The sequence below is a fragment of the Polypterus senegalus genome, chromosome 13 (genome assembly GCF_016835505.1).
Source record: "Polypterus senegalus isolate Bchr_013 chromosome 13, ASM1683550v1, whole genome shotgun sequence".
NCBI classification, from domain to species: Eukaryota; Metazoa; Chordata; class Cladistia; order Polypteriformes; family Polypteridae; genus Polypterus; species Polypterus senegalus.
In genome coordinates this window covers 21,840,710-21,865,639 of record NC_053166.1, presented here as the reverse complement: position 1 = coordinate 21,865,639, position 24,930 = coordinate 21,840,710, and the positions used below count along the sequence as shown (strand labels likewise).

At 42.0% G+C, this 24,930-nt stretch overlaps 1 protein-coding gene across 2 annotated transcripts in view; it reads left to right on the top strand.

Annotated features, from left to right (window-relative positions):
- camk2a (calcium/calmodulin-dependent protein kinase II alpha) overlaps positions 1–24,930 on the top strand; it is a 410,473-nt gene that overhangs the window by 203,608 nt on the left and 181,935 nt on the right. For both annotated transcript variants that reach the window (XM_039774535.1, XM_039774534.1), the window contains exon 4: positions 12,906–12,960. In XM_039774535.1, the coding sequence (XP_039630469.1) occupies positions 12,906–12,960 (55 nt within the window). The remainder of the gene's footprint in view (positions 1–12,905; positions 12,961–24,930) is intronic.

Below are 24,930 nucleotides of genomic sequence, written 5' to 3'. Positions count from 1 at the left end.
GTCCCTGACCCGGAAGTGTTTCTTATCCTTTAGTCCATAATTCCTTATCACTTCCGGGGTCAGATAAAAAGTCCTTTTTTCACCCTGGAAGTACATCACTCCTTCCGCTCATGTGACTTGGAAGTACTTCTGGGGCGTAGGGCAAATAACAATCCCTGGTTCTCCCTGGAGCGACCCCTGGTGGTCCTGATGTTATCCAGCAGGGCTTTACAGTAAAACTCCATAGTCCATGATGCCCTGCTGGAATCTGAAGCATCTCCATGTCGTAGGGATGGCTCCCTCTGGCGGCTTGGGGGTGTTAGCCGGGATAAAAGGCCGGCCATGGACCACAGGGGCCTAAGTCTTAAGTTGTGCATCAATTAAAATTAAGGCAAAGAGTTAATTAGCAGCAAAGTGTGCTCACTAATTAAGAAAAGGGTTAGAATGAAAACCTGCAACCACAGTAGCTCTCCAAGACTGGAGTTGAAGACCCCTGCACCAAGCTGTCAGTAGCAGATCCTTGAAGTCCTGTAAGTTGCAGGGTGGAACTTCAAGCACATCCCAAAGATGCTCAATTGGATTGACATCCCGTAAATTTGGAGGCCAAGTCAACACCCCAAATTCATTGTTGTGTTCCTCAAGCCATTCTTCAACCATTTTGGCAGTGTGGCAGGGTGCATTAATCTACTGAAAGTGGCCACTTCCATCAGGGAATACCGTTAATCACTTCACCTGTCAGAGGTCATAATGTTATCATTGATCATTGTATGGTATATTCATTATACAGATGGTCCTCAACCTACGATGGTTCGACTTATGATTTTTTGAAGTTACGATGACAATAGTGATACGAGAATTTATATAAAATTGTGTAAAATATACATTTGCAGTTGGAGGATGGTGGTTTACCCTGTTGATTTACCGTGCCCTGCTTCAGTGGCTGTACAAACAAAAGGATACGAGCGTCCTGCTCACTCGGCGGTGTATTAGTTTGCAGGCTTTTGATGTTTGCTGCTGTCCAGAGGCTGCACACACCAATGCTGACGTTCTTAGACGGTCGCCTTGGCCACATCGGTGTGGACAAAACTAAGGGGCTGAGGATGTGAGATTTTTGAACTCTTTTGAGACCCCCTCCAATGGAGTGACACACCAAAGCGCGATTGCAAGCAGTCCTCCACAGATTGAGCTTCACCGTGTTTACAGGTTCGCGGTGCCACAGAAACACGAGCCGACCCCTGCCGCACTATAACATTAGAAATGCAGGGAACAGTATAAGTTGGCCACTGACCTGGCCCTGACCCTGCCCGTTTGCTGTGTCTGTGTGTCGGAGAGTGATAGATCCTGCTACAATGAATAACTGTGCCGTTCCTGATTCAAGTGAAAAATAAAGCTGGTTTTGCTAAAGTACTGAGACTCAGCATCATCTTTGGGGTGCAAGACAGTGACTCACACGTCACAGTGTTTTGTTAAAATATTACCCAATTAACAAATGAGTGCATCATTGATCACAATTTCCATAAAATTAGGGTAGGGTTGGCTTAGCTTAACTAGCCTATGAGTACAGTACCCTATAAAGTACTTTTAGTGACTTACAATTGATTCAACTTGTGATCTGATTTTCAGAATGTAACCCCCATCGTAAGCAGAGGACTGCCCTGTATATCAATCAATACCTGACAGTCAATCATATAATTCAATATACAGTGGTACCTTCAGATACGCGTGCCCCAACGTACAAGTTTTTTGAGATACAAGCTGTCACTAGGTCGATTTTTTTGCCTTGAGTTACGAGCTAAAATTCGAGATACGAAGCATCAAAGAGCTTGTCGCCACACATTTCGAGGAACTGATAATGAGGAGTTGACGGAGCTACAGACGCAGCAACATACAGAGGTATTGCAGGAGATTGGTATCGCGGAGGAGCCAGAGTCAGAGGAGGTTATCTCTTCAAGTGAGATAAAGGAAGTGTTTGCAATGTGGGAAAAAGTTTCGAACTTTAAAGAAAAGAAACCCTGAAAAAGTTACAACTGGTCGTGCAGCGGCACTATTTAGATAGATAGATAGATAGATAGATAGATAGATAGATAGATAGATAGATACTTTATTAATCCCAAGGGGAAATTCAAATAATCCAGCAGCAGTATACTGATACAAAGAAACAATATTAAATTAAATAGTAATAAAAATGAAAAAAATTAAAATAAAATTAATGTTAGCATTTACTCCCCCGGGTTGAATTGAAGAGTCGCATAGTGTGGGGGATGAACGATCTTCTCAGTCTGTCACTGAAGCTACTCCTCTGTCTGGAGATGATCCTGTTAAGTGGATGCAGTGGATTCTTCATGATTGACAGGAAATTGCTTAATGCCCGTCGCTCTGCCACAGATGTTAGACTGTCCAACTTTACTCCTATAATAGAGCCTGCCTTCTTAACAAGTTTGTCCAGGCGTGAGGCGTCTTTCATCTTTATGCTGCTACCCCAGCACACCACCGCATAGAAGAGGGCATTCGCCACAACCGTCTGGTAGAACATCTGCAGCATCTTACTGCAGATGTTGAAGGATGCCAACCTTCTCAGAAAGTATAGTCTGCTCTGACCTTTCTTACATAGAGCATCAGTATTGGCAGTCCAGTCCAATTTGTCATCCAGCTGCACTCCCAGATATTTAAAGGTCTGCACCCTCTGCACACAGAGGCCTGGGCCTCCTAAAATCCACCACCAGCTCCTTGGTCTTGTTGGTGTTAAGGTGTAAGTGGTTTGAGTCGCACCTTTTAACAAAGTCTTTGATTAACTTTCTGTACTCCTCCTCCTGCCCACTCCTGATGCAGCCCACGATAGCAGTGTCATCAGCGAACTTTTGCACGTGGCAGGACTCTGAGTCATATTGGAAGTCTGATGTATATAGATTGAACAGGACCGGAGAAAGTACAGTCACCCGCGGCGCCCCTGTGTTGCTGAACACAATGTCAGACCTGCAGTTCCCAAGACGCACATATTGAGTTCTGTCTGTAAGATAGTCCTCAATCCATGCCACCAGGTGTGAGTCTACTCCCATCTCAGTCCGCTTGTCTCTAAGGAGCAGAGGTTGGATGGTGTTGAAGACGCTAGAGAAGTCCAGAAACATAATTCTTACAGCACCACTGCCTCTGTCCAGGTGGGAGAGGGATCATGACACTTGTCTAACTCAATTCAGAAACATTCTAAAGGGGAGGACTAAACAAAGCTCCTTGGACAGGTTTCTATTGAAATGCCCTGAAAATGAAAGTGACGAAAGCATAGCAAAAAAGAAAAAAAACTAGTGAAGAAGAAAATTAAATTAAGCAAAAGTGAAGTGAAAGAAAAAAAACATTACAATACACTAATCGGCTCCGCCAACATCTGTTTATTTCTTTAGATTCTCTTTTATGTATTATGTTTAATTTTGTTTGTATACAATATTTGTTCATTATAAATACATTTTTCTTATGTTGAAAACATTTAACAAAAAATCGGGGTGGCTTTTTGGAGGCTGGCATGAATTAATTTCATTTCAATTAGTTTCAATGGGGAAAAAAGATTTGAGATACAAGCATTTTGACTTACGAGCTCGGTCACGGATCGAATTAAACTCGGATCTCAAGGTACTGCCTCGCAGTTAGGAGACCTGGGTTCGCTTCCCGGGTCCTCCCTGCGTGGAGTTTGCATGTTCTCCCCGTGTCTGCGTGGGTTTTCTCCGGGCGCTCCGGTTTCCTCCCACAATCCAAAGACATGCAGGTTAGGTGGATTGGCAATTCTAAATTGGCCCTAGTGTGTGCTTGGTGTGTTTGTGTGTGTCCTGCGGTGGGTTGGCACCCTGCCTGGGTTTGGTTCCTGCCTTGTGCCCTGTGTTGGCTGGGATTGGCTCCAGCAGACCCCCGTGACCCTGTATTCGGATTCAGCGGGTTAGAAAATGGATAGATGGATGGATCTCAAGGTACTTGATGCTGTTGTATTTCCTGAGAACACAGAGGTGAACAGGAGTAGCCCATTGCACTGAGGTTTATGTCCAGATGAGTTCAATCATGAACAAGTATTGGATGAGGTCCTCACCCGACACACCCTCTCTCAATCCTCAGGGACCCCAACAAGGCTGCACTTTTGGACTCCATCTCCCAAGCACCCCTGTGGGTGTCCTTAATGGTTTCCAATACAATGACCAACTGCCAAATGGCATATGGTGGATGGTACCACTCCCGACTCTTGACTTCTGCTGATCCTTCCATTAACTTACACCGGCCGGGTACAAAGTTATTAATTTGTTCCGCCAGCAAATCCATCTGTGTCATCATACTGGCTTCCCATCCAGGTAGTGGTTTCTTCCCCATTTTCCTCCTACAATAGTCGGTGTTGGTCTCTGTGCACCGGTAGGTTGCACTCTTGTTAAATTGTAAGCCATCTTTGTCCTCCGTGTAACGTGCTTTCTTTTGTGAAATTGAAAAAACGAAACAGCTGGTGGAAAGGTGACCAGAGGCCATGCGGTTGTCCTCAGACTTCGAGGCCGCAGTGTGACTTTCAGAAAGAAGCTGCTGTCAGCAGATGCTGGTGACGCTGCATAATGCAAATGCAGCTACAGGATCTTCTCTGTGCATTTATCCATTTTCTTACATTTCTGCCTAATAGTCAATTTTAGTGTAAATGAAATTACGCGACATTTAGAACTTGTCAAAAAACCTGGAGTGCTGCGCTCAGCATGAATGCGCGTCTGAAGTGGATTTTAATTGAAGACAATCTGAAATCTCTGGAATTACCTAAATTGTAATGCAGGCAACAATTTCAACATCATTATTTTCCCAGTCTGTGTTTAAAACTTCACTGTAGACAAGGTAGAAAAGTGTGGGATCAGTCTGTTGAGCACACTGTGAATGAACCGCGAGTTGGCCTGGCGTTCCATTGGCTTATTTTTGAATCCTTTTATTCAGTTTAGGGTCAAGGAGGCTGGCATCCTTTCTTTTGCTAATGTGTGAAATCATTCCAACACCTTTATTCAAACGTAAAATTAAAAATATCTTTTGTAACAAATCTTAGGAGAAAGCCTCTGAGAAGGTCATAAAATATGGGCTGTGGCAGACGACCGGGGACCTTGCCCCACCAGGATGCCTGGAGAAGGGAAGGACCGGGAGAGGGGCAATATCTTCCCTGGGGTGCAAGAGGGCAAGCCCCCTTGGAATACATCAGGGCTAAGGATTTGGAGCTTGGAAGCTCAAACCTGTGGGGACCCGTGGCCACCACCAGGGGGCACCTGGATGATCCCGGAGCCCGCCACACCAGGAAGAGGAACCAAATACACCTGGAGTGCTTCTGGGTGCCCACGCAGCACTTCCACCACACCAAGAATTGCTGCAGGAAGTTCATCAGGGCACACCTGGAGCACATCCGGGTGCAACATAAAAGGGGTCGCCTCACTCCATTCAGAGAGCCAGAGTTGGGTGGAAGAGGATGGAGAGGAGAGGAGGCGGCAGAAAAATTGAGAAGAAAAGACAAAGGAAAGTAAAAAGGACTGAGTTTATTGTGGTGGTTGGTTCACGGTGTGTGTGCAGAAGAAAAATAATAAATAGAGTGTGATTTTGGACATTGTGTGTCCTTAGTGATCTGTGATCTGGGCTTCTTTCACAGAGCACAATCCCAAGTTGAATTAAGAGGTAAAGAATAAAAAAATGAATACTCTCACAACGGCTTAGCTGGAATGAAGACTAACAGCAGGTCCCCAAACATTTGCTCTATATAACAGTTGTTCCAGTAAGAGATGACCTCCCTCTTCTGAACCTTCTGCTGACAATTCAGAAAAACTCCTGTACTTGTCATGTGCTGCTCAGTCTTATCCTTAATAATTCCTTCCATTAATTTTCCTGTGATGAATGTTAAGCTTATGGCCTGTAGTTGCTTGGATCTGCCAGGTTGGTCAGTGAACAACTCATTGACTGGCATTCTTGTGGGACAAAACTTTGCGCCAGTTGTCAACCAAAAGATGTGGGTTTATATGCACCCACGAAACCAAAGGAAGATGTCCACTCCCTCAGTGCTCTCTGCCTGATTGTAAGTTCTGCTCCATTTCCAGGACCCCTTGTTGCTTAGGGTGTGGCTGTAAACAGGTCTGTAATGATGCCTGTGATGGTGCTGGTCAGCTCCTGGCTCCCTCTTCTATTATTAGAGGCTCTTGAACCGTCAGTACCGTAACCGAGATGAGCTTGGCAGATGAGGACAAACCACACTTGGAGCAAGGGGGTGGTGTAAAAGTGATCAGTGCCTTTAATAAAATAAAAAAAAAAAAATAAAACAAGTGTAAAAAAAGTGCAGTGCTTCATCAAAAATGAATAATCCAATAAAGCCAAACAAAGGTCATGTGGAGGTTACATTCAAAATAAATAAATTCATTAAAAGCGAGGTTAAAAATCAGCTGGAAGGAAACTTGTCTTTATTAAAATGCCCTCTGGTTATCCCATATGGGCCTTGCATCAGAGGAGTCGTCCTACTGACAGGCACAGCTGACCTTCCACAGATTCGGGTCCCTGCCATCCTATGGCCACATTTAGGGTCCTTCTCAGGACCCAGGCTTGGGACCCCAACAGCCATGGCGCTCACGTTGACCCCCCACAGTTAGTCGCTCCTTGTAGTGCACATTGCGCTGGCTCCCTGAGATGCTCAGCCAGAGCGATCACTCCTTCAGACCCCCGGGCATCAGCCTCTCATTTTACTCAAGGGGCTCTCCTTCCCAGCTGCCTGTCCTCTCTCCCTCGAGCTTTCTCCCTTCATCTCGCTCGCACCGGCTCCTTCTACCACTTGCCTTTTCCTCTCTCTCTCACCTTCATCAATTCTTGATTCTTGATTCTCGATTCTCCCCTCTCGCACTCACACTTCCCTTTTAAAATGGGGACGTGGTACAGCAGGGGCAATCAGTAGCTCCCGGCGTTAATTACTACACCTGTGCAGTAAGTGCGGGGCCATCCGCTCCCATAACTCACACAGGAACCGCTCGCCACGCTACCACGCCACCCCCCACACGAAGACACGAATGCAGCGCTTATTTAAAATGCCAAACAGCCACGGACCTCACTTTGCCACAATCCCTTTGACTCTAGTGGGCAACTTAGTTCTGGGCTGTGAAAGTGGAAGACTGGCTGTAATTGAAAGTCCAAAATCTTGCTAAAGTAAAGCAAAGTGCACAAGCAAGAGACACTCCACCTAAAGCAATGACTTTCATCTTGCTGAAGAAGGGAGCCGACTGATCATCGACTACCCAGCAGGTGGAAATTTTATGTTGGCAAATGAGGACCACTTTGTGTATAATCTTAGAGAAAACTGCAGCACCGAACACAACAAAAAGATCCGTTCAAAACGAAGAAGAAGGGGAGCTTCATAACGAAAAAACAAAAAGCCTGTGTGCTGCAGAAGGGCAAGTCAAAATGTTTGGGGATAAAACATCACCTACACTTGGAGTCAGCAAGAACCAAACCATAAGTACACTTACTTTGATTCCTAGAAACATTCATTGTAACTTACAGTAGTTAGGAGCCAGCTAATGCATTCTGGTCATTCGTATCGGGGTGGGATGGACTGGCCATTGGGGCATTTGGGCAATGCCTGGCGGGTTGCGGACTCTAGTCTGGTCATGGGTCGGCCATTTCATGAAATTAATTTTATGTACTGGTTACTGTTTGACATCCATCCATCCATTTTCTAACCCGCTATATCTGAACACAGGGACACGGGGGGTCTGCTGGAGCCAATCCCAATCAACACAGGGCACAAGGCAGGACAAAAAACCCCAGGCAGGGCACCAACCCACCACAGCTGTTTGACATTAAAATTAATTTTCTAATCTACTAAACTTTATCTGTCCGGTACTGTGATTTATATAGTCCTATATAATATACCGAATTGCCTCAAGTCAAATGAACTGCATGCTTCAGGTCTTTTCACAGCAGTGCTATTGGGTTAAGGTCAGGACTTTGACTAGGCCTTTCCGAAATCTTTGGTAGAACAACTTGTGTTCTTGGGGTCCTTGTCTTGCTGCATGATCCAGTTTCTCTTGAGATGTAGTCCATGGACAGATGTCCTGACATTTTCCTTTAGAATTTGCTGGTATAATTCGTTTTCCCATTTTGCTCCATTCTCCCATCTCTCTTTTGGGAGACTCTTGAACCTGACACCATTGGTGACATAACCAGATGAGCTGGACAATGAGGGCACCAAACGAAGCAAGGGGAAGGTGCAAAATACAAACAGTGCTTTTATTAAAAACAGTCAAAACCAAAAAGTGTTCAAAGCAATAGCACAGTGCATCAGAACGTCAATAAATAAATAATCTATAAAACCAGGTGCAATGTGGAGGTTACAATAATCCAATAAATAGATCGATTAAAACGAGGTTAAACCAACAATGGCTGGAAGCAGTCCATTAAAAAAACCTGCTGCCTTCTTTAGCTGGCGGCTCCCCTGCTTCTCCCATCCAGGGTCCTGCAACAGGGGAGTCGCCCTACTTGCCGCTGAATTCTCCTACTGTTCTGGTAGCTTTCTGAAAACTGGCTTTGTACGGCTCCCTCCAGACTGAGACTCAGGTTCCTCGGCGACCAGCATGTTCACACTGGGGCTTCCGACTCCTGCTGCCTTCTGCGGCCTTATGTGGCAAGCTGCCCTCGATTGTGGTCACTTCTGCTCCTCTGAAAAACTCAGAGCAGGAGTGACCCAATCCATCCACTCCCGAATGTCGGCCAAACACCCCACTGAGGTCTCTTCTTAGCCTCCTGTCATTATTATAGAGAGCCTGCTGTCTCTCTCTTTCGCTCACTCCTGCACCGGCTCTCCTTCTCCAGCCTTCTTCTCCCTTAACCTCCACCCTTCTCTTTTTAGATTCCCCTCCGCACTCGCACTTCTCCTATCTATAATGGGGATGTGGCACAAGTGCGGGGATTAGCAGCTCCCGAAATCAGATATGGACATGGGCGATCCCACACCTGTGCACTTCAGTGCGGAAACACCCAAAGCCCATATCGCACTGAATAACCACTCTGGCCACACTATCATGCCCCCTCTTTAAGTTGTGAGTGTGGTGATTATTTATTTAAAATCTCACCTTTCCTTCTGAGCCATGGACCCGCTATATCACATCCATCTACAATGGCACGCTGTCTTGGCTCAGACGGATCAAAACAGGACCAAAGTTTGATACTACCACCACCATATTTCACAGATGAAGTTCTCATGCTGGAATGCCATGTTTTTCTTTCTCCAAACATAATGCTTCTCATTTGAACCAAAAAGTTCTATTTTAGTCTAATCTGTCCATAAAACGTTACTCCGGTAGCTTTCAGAGGAAGCAAAGTTTTTTTTTTTTTCATTGGAAACCAGTGGCTTTCTCCTTGCAACCCTGCCATGTTCTCCAGTTGTTCACTGTTGTTCAGTGCTCCCCTGATGGTGGACTCATAATGAACGTTAACTTTAACCAATGTGAGAAAGGCTTTTAGATACTTTGAATTTACCCTTGGTTTTTTGTGACCTCACGGACAATCACATACCTTGTCCTTGGTGTGATCTTTGTTGGTAAACCACTCCTGGGGAGAGTAGCTGTAGTCTTAAACTTCCTCCATTTGTACATAGTCTCTTTGTCTGTGAATTGCTGCAGTCCAGACTCTTTAGAGATGGTTTGGTAGCCTCTCCCAGAATGATGAACATCAACAATTCTTTTTCTGAGGTCCTCTAAAATGTCCTTTGTGTATGGCATGAGTTACAATTGAGCATTTCAGTGACAACAAAATACACAAAACTTGTCAAGTGCAATTGAGTCACTAAAAACTAATGAGGTGCACATCTACATCACCTTCAAAGACACAAAATAATAGTAATAATTCTTTGCATTTATATAGTGCTTTTCTCACTACTCAAAGCACTCAGCAATTGCAGGTTAAGGGTCTTGCTCAAGAGAGCCCAACAGAGCAGAGTCCCTTTTGGCATTTACGGGATTCGAAGCCCGTTCCCTAGCCTCAGAGCCACCACTCCGCCAATGCAAAGTGGTGTGCAGCGACCCCGGCTGAATGATGGTCAACTCTCAGACTGATGGTTTATGAATTTTATTATCGTTTCCGTGACCTTTTTCATAAACACACTGTAAGAGCTATAAAAGGCTAAGTACAAGATAAAAAGCATGTAAATAACTTAAAATTAACATTCGTAACCTTTGTTTTACATATAACCCAGAAAAAAAAAAACAATACCTCATTCACTTTTCAGCGAGGTGCTTGTTAGTTAACCCCATATGTCGCCATTTTCTTTTCCTATGCCCGGCAAAACTGCACAATTAATTATGCAAACCAAAGACACCCGAAATAAAAGTATCAAAATAAAAGTCACGCAAACGCTGTGATTCAAGCCCTACTGAAGCATCATGTGTCCTTTACATGGTGCATTCACCAGAATGCAAATGATATTCTCACAGGGGGTAATGGGAGCACATCTGCCATTGGTGGTAGTCAAAAAGCAGACGGGAAGTAAGCAACACGCCTCAAGATGACAGAGTGTTAGAAGTGGGCTTTATGGGAACACAAATATAGTAAGAGAGAGAGAGAGAGATCAATGGGCAAAAGAGTTTCAGACATGCAAGGATACTGAAGAAAGGTGTAGAAGGAAAGCAACTTACTGACCAATGTTGGGTCAATGAATACTAATGAGGCTCAACTCGAGTTGTCTTCAAAGACGGGAAATACTTGCAAAGATCTGAATGGTATCTTCACAGAGGGTAATGGGAGTCTTTTGAAAGAGGAGCAGACGACAATGATTAAGAGTTGATGTACTGGACCATTCACCACGTATAATTGGTTTGGGAAAATAAACAAAATACACAGCATTATTTGTGGAGTTACCTTTGCAGATGTGAGTTCAGAACAGAATCATCGCAAGATGGTGGAGCTTCCAATTTTGGGTCCTTCCAACAAAGAAGAGGCTGGTCCAGGTGGATGGGTGGTGGATGTGACGTCACAGGTGTTATAGCCATTAATCATCCGGTATGGAGAGGGAGGAAGAGAGAAAGGCATTAGGGCACAGTGTCAACTCCTGGCGCAGTCGTAGAATTACAGTCACTAGAGCCCTTCAGCTGTCCCCTATAAATTTTTGAAAATCAGAGAACATAATAGCAGGAGATTCATTAATACTTTTTAACTTTGTTTAAAACAAATCAGGATCTAAAACAAATGTAATCATGCAGTTCTCCAAAAAGAATGATAGTGATTTGTAACAGTCAAGGAAAAATTATATATATATAAAGTAGCTGTCCTCTACGGCTCCACCTGTGTAGTAGTGAAACGGGAAAAACTTTAAAAATCAATAAACAAACAGGTATCGCTAGCTAAGCAGAGGCAAGTTACACTCCAAAACACTGAGGTAGACTGACTCGAACAGAGGCTGGCGCGTGACTGAGGAGGGCCCCACCCGGCCCCGCCCACTCCTGACATCACACTTCCCCCTGCCCTCGGCCTGCAGCCTGTCTCAGTTTGGCACGAATATATCACTACTGCAAGCGAAATATGATTCTTAGCGTGATGAGAGAAGTCACAAAATCAACCGGAATGTTCAAACAAATTATAGAAAAAAAACCCAGATTTAAATCCGTTAAGTTCTTCTCTTGTTCGCTAGCTAAGCGGATGTAAGATACGCCCCGAGGCTGGCGCATGAGTGAGGAGGGCCTCACCCCCTCCCCTCAGCCCACTGCATCTGTCTCGGATTCGTGCAAATAAATCGGTACCTCAAGAGAACTATGATACTTAGCGCGATGAGAGAAGTCGGAAAATCAACCGGAATGTTCACACAAATTATAGAATAAAACCCCAATTTAAATTTGTTAAGCTGTTCTCCTGTTTGCTAGCTGAGCAGATGTAAGATACTGCAAGAGAACTATGATACTTAGTGCGATGAGAAAAGTCGGAAAATCAACCGGAATGTTCAAACAAATTATAGAAAAAAACCCCAGATTTAAATCCGTTAAGTTCTTCTCTTGTTCGCTAGCTAAGCGGATGTAAGATACGCCCCGAGGCTGGCGCATGAGTGAGGAGGGCCTCACCCCCTCCCCTTGGCCCACTGCATCTGTCTCGGATTCGTGCAAATAAATCGGTACCTCAAGAGAACTATGATACTTAGTGCGATGAGAGAAGTCACAAAATCAACCGGAATGTTCAAGCAGATTATAAAAAAAACCAGATCTAAATCCGTTAAGTAGTTCTCTCGTGAAAAGCTGACAGACAGAGAGACAGATGTTGGATTTTAAATATATAGAGAGAAAAAGAAACAAATTTGTAGTCATGACAGATGTTTTCAGTGTAGGCAGCAGGAGGACACAAGTTCCACTGCTGAGGGATGGGGTGGGCGGGGCTAAAGTTGCAATTGTAATGAAGTGGGCGGGGCTGGCGTCAGTTCTGTGCAGGAGTGAACAAAGCTTAAGTTGATTCTCTGCAGGAGCGAAAAGAAATATTTTACAGTGTGAGTGGGATGATATGGACAGGATTGAGGTTGGCTCTGAAAGTGAGTGGTCTGGAAACAGAGTGTACTTGCGCTAAGCTGTGCTCTGCAGGTATGAACTTGGGGGTTTAATCCCAACGTGTGTCTTTATCAAATCAACTAAGCTGTCCTTGTGTCAAATGTGGAATAAAATACATCAAGGCAAAAGATACGTGCTTGTAAGGTGCCCTGGGCTGATGAACACCATAGCAAAGATAAATATTGTATACTGTATAATAACCTCTGTCTTGACTTTGTAACTTACAGCATGTAAATAACCGGAAAACACTTCAGGGGACATTCTAAACTGTTAAAGAGCTGTCAGCAGCCTTTGTGTTCTCATATTTTTAATCCATGGCTATAGCTGTAATGAGCCAATCATCCAAGCATCTGTTTATTAATTAACTGTTAATTTTTGTGTTTTCAGTGAGACTCCATGACAGCATTTCTGAAGAGGGGCACCACTACCTTGTCTTTGATTTGTGAGTATATCTAAAATTAATATGAAACCCAATATTGATGAACACGAGTAACCATTACAAAATAATGAAAGTGTTCATCTGAGAACATAATGCTGTATTGTATGTCGTGCTGCTTCAAGGCATGTGAGCCTTTCATCCTTCATAGACAAGACAATCTCTGTAAACCTCCTTCTGAGACCAGTTAACTTGAATGACAGCTCAGCTTTAAGTGTTTTGTCATACAGAGTCCCACTGAAGGAGACCATGTTTTCCCCTTTACACTCTTTATTATGTAGACTTGTCTCAAAATGTCTCCAGTCCTCTACACTTTCCAATCTTGTCAGGTACTGCAGTTCAGCACTTCCTCTCCCCATTTATAACCGGGCAATTAGATAGCGTGAAAGAAACAGGCAGGAGAAAGAGCTACACATTTAATTAATTATGAAGTAAAGGTTATATCCTGAAAAATAGTAAGCAAAGAAAAATGAGCGTGGCAAAGATAACATTATAGCCTAAATAGCAGTGCATGCTGCATGCATAGGCGACTTTTAGTTTTACGTTCTGTCCAGCTTAGTCTTTGCTACCACGTGGCCTTTGAATCAGAGAACTGAAACAAGCAGTATGCCCGTCTCAATAGCGCTGCCAAGGCAGACTTGTCTTCATGACGGAGAAATGGCAAGAGAGACAGAGAGAGCTGTGGTGGGTTGGCACCCTGCCTGGGATTGGTTCCTGCCTTGTGCCCTGTGTTGGCTGGGATTGGCTCCAGCAGACCCCCGTGACCCTGTGTTTGGATTCAGCGGGTTGGGTAATGGATGGATGGATGGACAGAGAGAGAGAGAGAGAGCGAGAGAGAGAGAGAGAGAGAGGTGGCCTTTCTTTACGGCAAAATACGAAAAGAAAAAGGTGGTGTTCTCTTCATGGCAGGATGGCAACAAAGAGAGGGAAAGGTGAAGTGACCAACTTATACCAGTCCTATCACAACTCGGCAGTTAGATAATTAGTTTCTTGAGTTAAACCTGGAGGTGTGTGCAAAAGGCAAAACGAACAAAAATGAAATTAAAACAAAGTGTCCGAAACCCAGACGAGAGGTCAGTCAGTAATCAAGCAACATATGAAAAATAATCACAAAGAGAATTCAAAAGAGATCAGATAAGGCTCAGTGCAAAGGCTGACCTTTTATCCTTTGAGGTCACGACCCCAGAGACCACGCCCCTAGAAAAGTGGGGTGCAACCCTGACAACAGTACATAAAAATGGCTTACATGACAGGTAAAGGCCATAAGATCTTAAATTTCAGCCCTAAACATGACATCAGCACAAATACAATTGGTGCAGGCAGCTCCCTTGGTTCATCCAATCCTGTTTTGGCACGACTGGACCAATAGGGCATCATTAAAAAGAACAGCCAGTTGTAAACACTAAACAGATTTCAGTGCTCCATACCCTCCTCCTTCATACCAGCTAGGCAGTTAGTTTATGACCTTCCTGCTGGCTTATAGACTCATGTAATGTCTGAACAAGGTTATACATTTCACATCCTAGTTCAGTATCTATGACTATCTCCTAAAGAGCATAGCTATTTTTGTCAGTAAAGGAAAACATGTTTCCTGAAACAATATCTACTACAAACTTAAGCCTATTATTAAAAGACATAAGTCATACAATTATAACAATGTTATATATCACAAATATAAAACAGCAAAAGAACATTAAAACAAGTGCACTGTGTCAGTCAGTCATTATCCAACCCGCTAAATCCTAACACAGGGGTCTGCTGGAGCCAGTACTTGCCAGCACAGGGCAGGAACAAATCCTGGGCGGGGCACCAGCCCACTGCAGGGCACACACTAGGGACAATTTAGAATCGCCAATGCACCTAACCTGCATGTCTTTGGACTGTGGGAGGAAACCCACGCAGACACGGGGAGAACATGCAAACTCCACGCAGGGAGAACCCGTGAAGTGAACCCAGGTCTCCTTACTGCGAGGCAGTAGTGCTACCACTGCACCAACATGCCACCCCAGCGCACTTTGTTCAGTCTTTAAATTAGTTCCTTTCTCCCTTGTATATTTTATTTTCTGAACTTTACAAATGCAATACAGATTTCCAATCTTTACTGAGGAGGCACATTACTTTGTACTCCAGCATCCTCGGTTCAATTTCCAGCCTCAGATTAACCTGACTGCAGAGTTCTTAAACTATGGATGGGTTTGCCACCCTTTGGATCAAGCTGGGCTGTGAGTCACAGTTGTATTTAATGGGAAAAGGCCACAGTCGTTTTGCAAAATTTCTTGTGATTGGCCACTGTGGGCAGTTTATGCAATTGACATCACTCTGCTATGATGGTCGTCAGTGATTCTCCAAGGTGGACCACCAGCACCCCTTTATGACTATTTTCAAAGGAGGACCCTCGTCCAAAACTGACGGTTATCATGGACGGGGTTGAGAGAAAAAAAAAAGAGTAAGTCACACTGGTCTAAACAATGAGTGTAACCAGTGATAGACTGGTATCCCATTTAAGGTTTTTTCCCTGCTTTGTGTTCGGTGCCACTTGGGATAGAATTGATGGGCTAAATAGATTTCTGTGCACCTAAAACTTAAAAATCGTTACATGCGTTGAGGTCTCCCATTTGCATTCAGACGGGGAATTTTGTGGCTGTAGAGATTTAGGGACAATAAACATAACACATAAAAGTAAGTCGACTTGGTTTTCTTTCTCTCTTTCTCTTATAAAGAATACACAAACTTATGATTTAAATTCCCCTTTAAATTCTTGTCTAAATGATTGTCCTAGGAAATACCATTCATTTGGAACAGTCTTTAAAAGATTTTCAAAGAATTTCTATTTTATAGTAAGTCAGTTAGATGGGTGAATGGTTATGTTATGAAGTGATGTGTGATTTATTTTTAACTGTTATTTTTTTCATGAATTTATGAAAATCTAATACTCCATTAACGTTTAATTCTGGTCCTGGAATTCATATCTAATGTCAGCTGTTGTCACAATGTGAATTTTAGTAGTTGTAAAAATATATTTTGCCATTTATTTGTTTTATTATGGGCACCATGATTTTGTATACCTGTCATTAGGAGCAGATCCTTTCAGTCTGTGGCCCTAATGTTCCAAAGTGACAAGTTAAAAGGTCGGCATTTGACATATTTCCCTAACTGAGTTTCTGCACAAAAACAACAACAAAAAAAAAAAAAAAACTCACTACTTTGCTGGTTTAGAATCATTGGCACTTCCGTTCTCAATGATTTTATTTTTCTCATTTCGGTCTTGTCATTAGTTCTGTTGATCTTCCGATTCTAACCTTTTGCTTGTTTTTGCACTACATCTCTTCTCCCAATCTCACTCTAAAAATATTTTGCTAAATTCTTCTTAGCATAACAGATTGTCTAGTTTGCAGGATCCTCAGTGCCAACCTTAGTTGGCTCTTAGTCTCCCACAGTGTGTGTGTGAGGGTCGGTGGGCGTGGGTGTGCACCATACAGCTTGAAGCTCTCACATGGCTGGGCGTTGATTAATGGAAGGCGTTAACTCTCGGATGTTTAACTTTCTATTACATTTGGAAAGTGAAGCTAACAAAAGCTAGCAATTTTCCTAACTGGCAGGTTATTGCTTTCAGCTTTAGTTATACCAACTGCGAGAAAAACCTGCTGATACATTTAATAGTTTAACACGAGCTCCAAGGTGACAGTCTGTATTAGTCTCAGGAAAGTATACTGGGCAGACATTGTGTTGTAGTGATTAAGACCTGGGACTGTAAACCCTGAGGATGTAGGCTGAAATCCCACTGCTGACACCATAAGCAAGTCACCCCACCTGCCTGTGCGCCAATTGGAAAAACAAAAGAAATGTAACCAATTGTGTATTAGATAAAGACTTCAGTCAAGATATAATAAGCAATATAACAATAATAGGCTTATTGTTTGTTCAGTTCCTATTGTCTTAAGAAATGCAGATGATACTTTGCCCTGGTGTTGCCAAGTCAGAAGTTTTCTTTCTTTCTTTCTTTCTTTCTTTCTTTCTTTCTTTCTTTCTTTCTTTCTTTCTTTCTCTTTTAGTTGGTCTGGTGTGTATTTGTGAGGGTTGTTGTTTTAATAATATAATAATATTGATTTATTTATTGTGACCACTAGGAGGCATTGCAGCACCCCAACCCCCATGCACAACTTCACAGACACAAGCCCTTATATCAGTAATAAGTTAATTAATAATAAAACCTTACAGAAAGGCTTAAAAAGTTATACAAAGTAAAATACAATTCTTCTTCTCTCTCTTTTTCTTCACCTCCACACCTCCCAGGCATGCTTTTTCCGTCCCCCACAGCCAACTCGAACTTGCCTGGATGAGGTTGAGTGGCTCCTATTATTTTGGACCCAGTTCTTCCGATGCCAGGGCATAGCCTGATGGAAGCACTTCTGGATCAATTGGAAGTCCCATAATCCCTCTGGCAGCATCTTTGGTGCCCAGTAGGTCTGCCTCACTGCATTACAGTTCCCAGTATTCCCTGCAAGTATCTGAATGGGTCCTAAAGTCCAGGGGTGCTGCCATCTAGAGGGTCGAGGGGGTATATACCTTTAAAACGAAGCCTCCCCGATCTCTCTGTTACATTGGCCTTTTGGCCAGTTAAGGGCATAGGACCGATCCTGGCCAAGATGCCAGCCAATGCATTCTACCCTTTACAGACAGGTCCAAGTATTTGGACAGTGACACAATTTTCATCATTTTGGCTCCGTATGCCACTACAATGGATTTGAAATAAAACAATCATTATATGTCTGAAGTGTAGACTTTCATCTTTAATTCAAGGGGTTTACCAAAAATATTGTATGAGTCATTTAGAAATGAGAGACACTTTTCTGCATAGCTCCCCCATCTCCGAAGGCTCAAAAGCATTTGTAAATAAAGTAAGTTATAAGTAATAAGTAACAGACTGGCAAGCTGTTGCATGGCCAGGTGAGAGCAGGTCCCTCATTATTTCATTAGCTAGGAATTGATTCCAAGTGCGGCATTTACATTTGGAAGCTGTCACTGTGACCTCTCAGTATGAGGTCCAAAGAGCTGTCCATTCAAGTAAAAACAGGCCATCATTAGGCCGAGAAAACTAAAGAAACCCTTTAGTGAGACAGCAGACACACCAGGAGTGGACAAATCAACCATTTGGCAGATTGTTAAAGAGAAGGAACACACTGGCGAGCTCAACAACACCAGAAGGTCTGGAAAACCACAACTGTGGAGGATGATTGGAAGATTCTGTCCTTGGCGAAGAAGAAGAAATTCACAACATTTAGCCAAAACAAGACCACTCTCCGAGAGGTAGACCTATCATTTCCAAAGTCTATAATCAAAAGAAGACTTCATGAAAGTGAAGACAAAGGGTTTACCACAAAGTGCAAACCACTGGTGAACCTCAAGCATTGGAAGGACAGAATATAATTTTTAAAAGCTTGTCCAGTTCTGGAACAATTTTCTTTGGACAAATGAAACTATGCACCAGAATGATGGAAAGAGAAGAGTATGGAGAAGAAAGAAATGGCTCATGATCTGATGCATACCACATCATCTATGAAGCATGGTGGAGCCAGTGTTATGGTTTGATCATTCATGGCTGTGAATGGAAGTCATTTATTGGTGTTTACTGATGATACGACGGTTGGCAGAAGTCGCAGGATGAATTCTGAAGTATACAGGGCGGCCATACTGTCTGCTCAGAGTCAGACAAATACTGCAAAACTGATAGGACGACGCTTCACAGTACAAATGGACAATGAGCCAAAACATTCTGCAAAATCAAACCAAGTGCTTTTCAATGCCAAGGAGCAGAATATCCTTCAATTGCCAAATCGAATAACTGACCTCAACCTAAGTGGACATGCATTTCACTTGCTAAAGACAAAACTGATAGCAGAAAGTCAAACGAACAAGCACCACCAGAAGACAACCACAGTAAAGGCCTGGTAAAGCATCACTAGGGTGGAAACCCAGCACTTGGAGAAGGCCGTGGGTTCAGACTTCAGGTAGTCATTGACTGGAAAGGACTGCACGTTATTAGTTTATTTACCTCCACAATACTCTGATTAAAATGAATGGACATTGCCAAGTACTAATTATATTAAGAACTTCAGTACATTCAATATTCAGACCGATGTTTCCCAGATGAATTCAAAGAGATTTACATTCAAACAATCAAATTCATCTCCGATTGTATGGCATACGGGGACGCCTCAATTATACTTTTTATTTAAAAGCTAAAAACAGTAAATAAGAACGACTAAATAAATAGGAGGCTTAGTTGAGAGGCAGGAATGGCTCGCTTCAGTACCTGTAATGTATGAATGCTTTAAAAGTATTAACAATGCTCATCATTTATTCTAAGAAAAACCCCTCTTTCTTCAGAAAAACCATTTCTTTCAAAAAGATCCCGAGAGATCGTTTATCAAAAAGTAATAACGATTTTCCATTTAGGAGGCATTAACTGCAACAAATATATATCATCAGAAACAGCTGTTCAATATTTTTATGCTGCCGCTTATATTTTGGGTGTAAAATCTTAAAATAAAGATGTCTATTGAGAAATAAGAGCTGCTAGCATTATGTAGAATTAATAATACGACAAGAAAATCAGTATCAACATGTGAAAAGTCAGAAAAGGAAAGAAACGGTGAATCTCCAGAACAATGTGGCGCTTTACTCCTATTATTAATGTTACAATGGGACTGGACGCATCATAAACATTTAGGGGATGGATTAAAGGCTGAAATTTAGATAATAATCCGAACAACTACAACATCAACAACAGCAATCCTTCTATATAAAAGTTGTCGGGATTGTCCTTCCGTCCCGTGAGTGCTACGCAGGCACAGAGTTTCACACACGCCCCGTCCATTTTGCCATGCACGATGGGATTTGTAGTTTCGTTTTTCCAGGTAAAAGATGATTTTCTACTCCAGACTCTGCGATATCTTCTTCTTCTTTCTTACTATATAAAAGCGGTCGGGGTTGTCCTTCCATCCCATGAGTGGAACACGTAGCGGTATTCTGCTTATCACAGACTTACTACTTGCAGCTTGCGGTACGAAGCGACATGATATGAGCAGAGTTCTGGTGCTCCCATCGTTCCCTTGCTTTTGTGCGCGATGCGCTGGAAAAACAGTCAAAATTATGTCTCTGGAAATAATTAATGTTGATGGAGTACAAATGCCTCACCACGTAGTAAATATCGGGGGGGTCAAAAGGGCAACCTCAATATAGAAAAAAGTTTAAATTTCATCACAAAATAACAGAAACTACGAGTATTAAAGTAATACCGCTCAAATGCAATATAACCAAATGAATGAGTTTGTATAAAATATCAAATTGATCTACATATTGAATTGCCTTAAGAAGTGGTCAACTTAAAAGTCAGTCGCCTTAAAAGGCGGGTCAGCCTAGTAATCTATACTAATAAAAGGCAAAGCCCTCACTCACTCACTCACTCACTCACTCACTCACTCACTCACTCACTGACTCATCACTAATTCTCCAACTTCCCGTGTGGGTGGAAGGCTGAAATTTGGCAGGTTGATTCCTTACAGCTTCCTTACAAAAGTTGGGCAGGTTTTATATCGAAATTCTACGCGTAATGGTCATAACTGGAAGCAGTTTTTCTCCATTTACTGTAATGGAGATGAGCTTCAACGCCGTGGGGGCGGAGTTTCGTGTGACATCATCACGCCTCCCACGTAATCACGCAGTACATAGAAAACCAGGAAGACCTCAAAAAGCGCTCAAGAAAACATGCATTATATAATTGAGAAGGCAGCGAAACAATAAGAAGCGAGTTCTGCTACTTCGGAAACAAAGCACGATGTAAACCTACACTTTAAATTAAGTTCATAGACAGGCTGCCGCTGGCGTTTGTAATTTAGTGCCTGCCCATAGAAGGCCGTCCGTCAGCGGCAATCCAATAGCAAACTGCCACGGGTAAATATTCACGGGTGAAGGACTGTGCTTATGGAGAGGAAGATGAGATGGTCAGGGTGGTGTTTGACACAAACTCAGCGAAACTGCGAGAGAAAGTTTTAAGTGCCAGGACTAAGGTAACATTAAATAAAGCTATGGACATAGCACGAGATGGCACCAGCACAGCTGGGAACCTTCGATGCAAGTACACCGAGTGGCTCACGTGAACTGACGCAGTGCACAGATAAAAGCAACAGTTCCAAAAGCGCTGAACAAAACCGAATTACACAGTTGAAAAGGCAGCAAAAATATGAAGCGCCTGATAAGCATATTCATAAATGCAGCTACTGTGGAAACAAAGCACACGGTGGAAAAGTCAATGTCCCGCTAAAGGAAGACAGTGTAAAAACCCGTGCATGCAGTGTGTCAGGTCTCAGATAAAGAAGAAGACGAGCTGTTTATTGATGCAGTAAGAAACGAATCGATGAATGAAACCTGTCATCTTTACAACGATTGACAAACACGGAATGTAACTTGAACACAACACATCCTACAAATACGACCTGATTGAAAGAAATAATGATAATCAAATCCTTGATGACAGCAACATTCAATAACACTCACAAAACAATTACTGTATATTGACAATCATGTTACGTTATTTTTAAAATGTTCCCTTTTCTTTTCATAACTTCTACTTCTCCACTGCGATACGCGGGTATATATTTAAATGTATATATATACCCCTATCTACAGTACATACTCTCGCATAGACAAGCCACATGCTGTGGCGCAATTGTAGAGTCTTCGCCTCTAATGCCGACATTCGAGGTTGATTCCCGAGAGGGATGCACTGAGTATGTACGCGCTACTGATTCATTTTACCTTCGATCTCCTTGGTTTGGGACGTATGAAAAATATTCGGTTAACGCAGAATCATGTTACGTTATTTTTAAAATGTTTCCCTTTATTAGCACAAGCACAGCTGAGAAGCTTCGATGCATGTACTCCATAACGCGTTAAAAATAACGCATTTAATCACACTTTCAATTCCAAGCAAACGGAACTTTTGTCAATGCATCATTTCCTGGTACATCCATTACACTGATGCACACATCACAGCTACAAAAATGTTAGAGTCGGAATAAAGCGCGTTCTCACAACTGATCATTTCGACTTCCCGAGCGAAGCCTTGATAAAAGCATGGTTTTGTGCACAATGAAAAGCAAGCAAAATTAGATGCATTACAGAAAGCAGACTTTGTGGCTCTTACTGGGGATCATTGGACTTCCGTGACCGTTAGTAATTCTAAATACATCTAATTACAAAATGTTCAATGATCACACTGTTTTAGCCTAATGTACAAAATAATTTTGGCTAAGGTTACTCAGAGTTTAAAGATTAAGTTGGTCAAATTACCTTTTATGTTTCTGACTTATTTTTTAAGAAGAAAAACTGCACTTTATGTTGAAATTTTGGTTATTATTATTTAAAGACAATACTATTCTGAAAATCTACTTAAAGTACTTAAACTACCACTTTATTTTTAAGTCTGCCCAATTTTAACCAGGGATGATATTTTTGTTTCTGTTTTGAATTCAAATGCAGTTTAAAGGCTTTTTTTTTTTCAGAAATTAAAACAGCTTCAGTTTACAATATTCATGTACATGTCTATTATTTGATTCTGTCGCCCACTAAAACACTTTTAAATTAAAAAAAAAACATTTGCGATTTGGGGCAAATTTACGTGCGATTACATACGATTAATCAAGATTAATTCTTACACAGCCTCTAATTAATTGGATTAATTTTTTAATCGAGTCCCACCTAATATATATATATATGTGGATATATATATGTAGATTTGTATATATAAATGTGTATATACAGTATATATGTAGATATGTATATGTGTATATACAGTATGTATATATATGTATGTGTGTATATGTATATATATAACTGTGTATATATATGTGTATAGATGTATATATATATATATTTATATATATATATGCCAGCAACACTCATGACAATGACAAAACAATTACATTGTCAATCATGTTAAGTTATTATTAAAATGTTTACTTTTCTTTTTACTTCTCCGCTGCCAATCGCAGGTATTTTGCTATATATATATATATATATATATATATATATATATATATATATATATATATAAAGATATATACAGATATATATATATATATACAGATATATATAAATATATATATACAGATATATACAGATATAAATATATATATATATATATAAATAGATAGATATGACAACAACACTCAATATCAATGACAAAACAATTACATTAACAATCATCTTACGTTATTTTTAAAATGTTTGCTTTTCATTTTCATAACTTCTTTAACACACTACTTCTCCGCTGCGAAGCGCGGGTATTTTGCTAGTATTAATAATAATCCTCAAACAGACATAACGTAGGTTCCACAAAATAAAATGAAACAGTCAATATGGGAACAGAAGTGCAGCTCTAGGCTTTGACTGCATTGGTAAAGGTTGATTTAATTTAAAATATAAATATCTACTAAGTGGTCTTACATTTAAACATGCATGAAAACTCAGCAGATGCCCTCCATAAGTACCACCACATATGACTTCATGGTTATACTCTTCACATTTGCTTCGTGCACACAAACAGAGCTCTCCATAGCCTTTCTCTTGTTGGAGAAACTCTCTGACATTCATTGGCAGGATGGGGTGTGGCCTGTAGGGGGAGCTGTAGTGCCCCAAACCCCCAGAGACAACTTCACAGCACAGTCCTGGGTTCAAATACAGGATGTTTATTTCAGACAACACCTCCACAGGGTTTCAGTTTTCTTCCTTCTTGACCGCACAACAAGTACCGTGTTTCTCCTCCCACACTTCCCTTCACAGTCTCACCCACCTCCTCGCAACTCTGACCACCAGGTGGAGAGAGGCAGCTCCTTTTGTGCAAGGACTCAGGAATACTTCAAGGAGGAAGTTCTCCCGGGTCAAGCCCTGAAAGTAGAGACAGACCTCTCCAGCAGCCCCACCTCACAGGACCACATTTCCCAACATCCTTTGCAGGTACAGGAATGGACACTCTGGATGGAATTTTGCCATCCAGAGTGTCCGGGAAGGCTGTGCCCCCATGTCCATCCATTACAATGACCTCCATGCCAATTAAGGGTACAGAGTTTATCCAGGCTGGACTGTCAGTTCAGCCCTGCTGTCCGTCACAGGGGACATTACATTTGTGCACACTGGCGAGGACTGCAAAGTGTGAAATCTAAGCAAGTGAAAAGTTTTTATATGTCAAGCCATTAAACTTTGTATTTCCTTATTGTAAGATTTATTGCCTTATCAAGAAATGTGTATTAAAATTATTTAGCTTATTTTAAAAAATCTTGTCAAGTAAATTTTGTTTACCTCTTTGGCAGATTTTTTTGTTAAATAACTAGGGGGCTCTGCCCCCTGCTCGCTTCGCTTGCCCACTCCCGGGTTTGGTTTACCGGATGTACAATTTAAAGAGATTGTTATTTTCATGGGAATTGTTACATATGCATTGCTTTCACTTTAAATTTACTTTCAATTTTTTGTAAAAACAGTACTTGTCCTTTATTTCCGGTCCCGGGTGTGGTTACATCTCTTTCTTGCAAGATGTATAACGCTGCTCGCGTTGTGAAGGGGGGCGGCTGAACGCACGCTAAGGAGATGCCGTTCATTCAGCTGCTGTCTTTCTGCTGCTGCTACTGGTGAGCTGTGTGTTCTGCTTGTCGCGCTGCGTGTTAATCATTTCAAAGTTTTTCACGTTGTCATTATGGGGTGTTGTGTGTAGAATTCTGAGGAAAAAAATGAATTTATTCCGTTTTGGAATAAGGCTGTAACATAACAAAATGTGGAAAAAGTGATGCGCTGTGAACACTTTCCGGATGCACTGTATGTACCTGTATTTAAATATGTTAATATGTACAGATTTTCTTTTTTTAATGCAACTGTACCCACATGGTTCATAGTTTTTCATAACATGTATCGAGCCTGACTCCT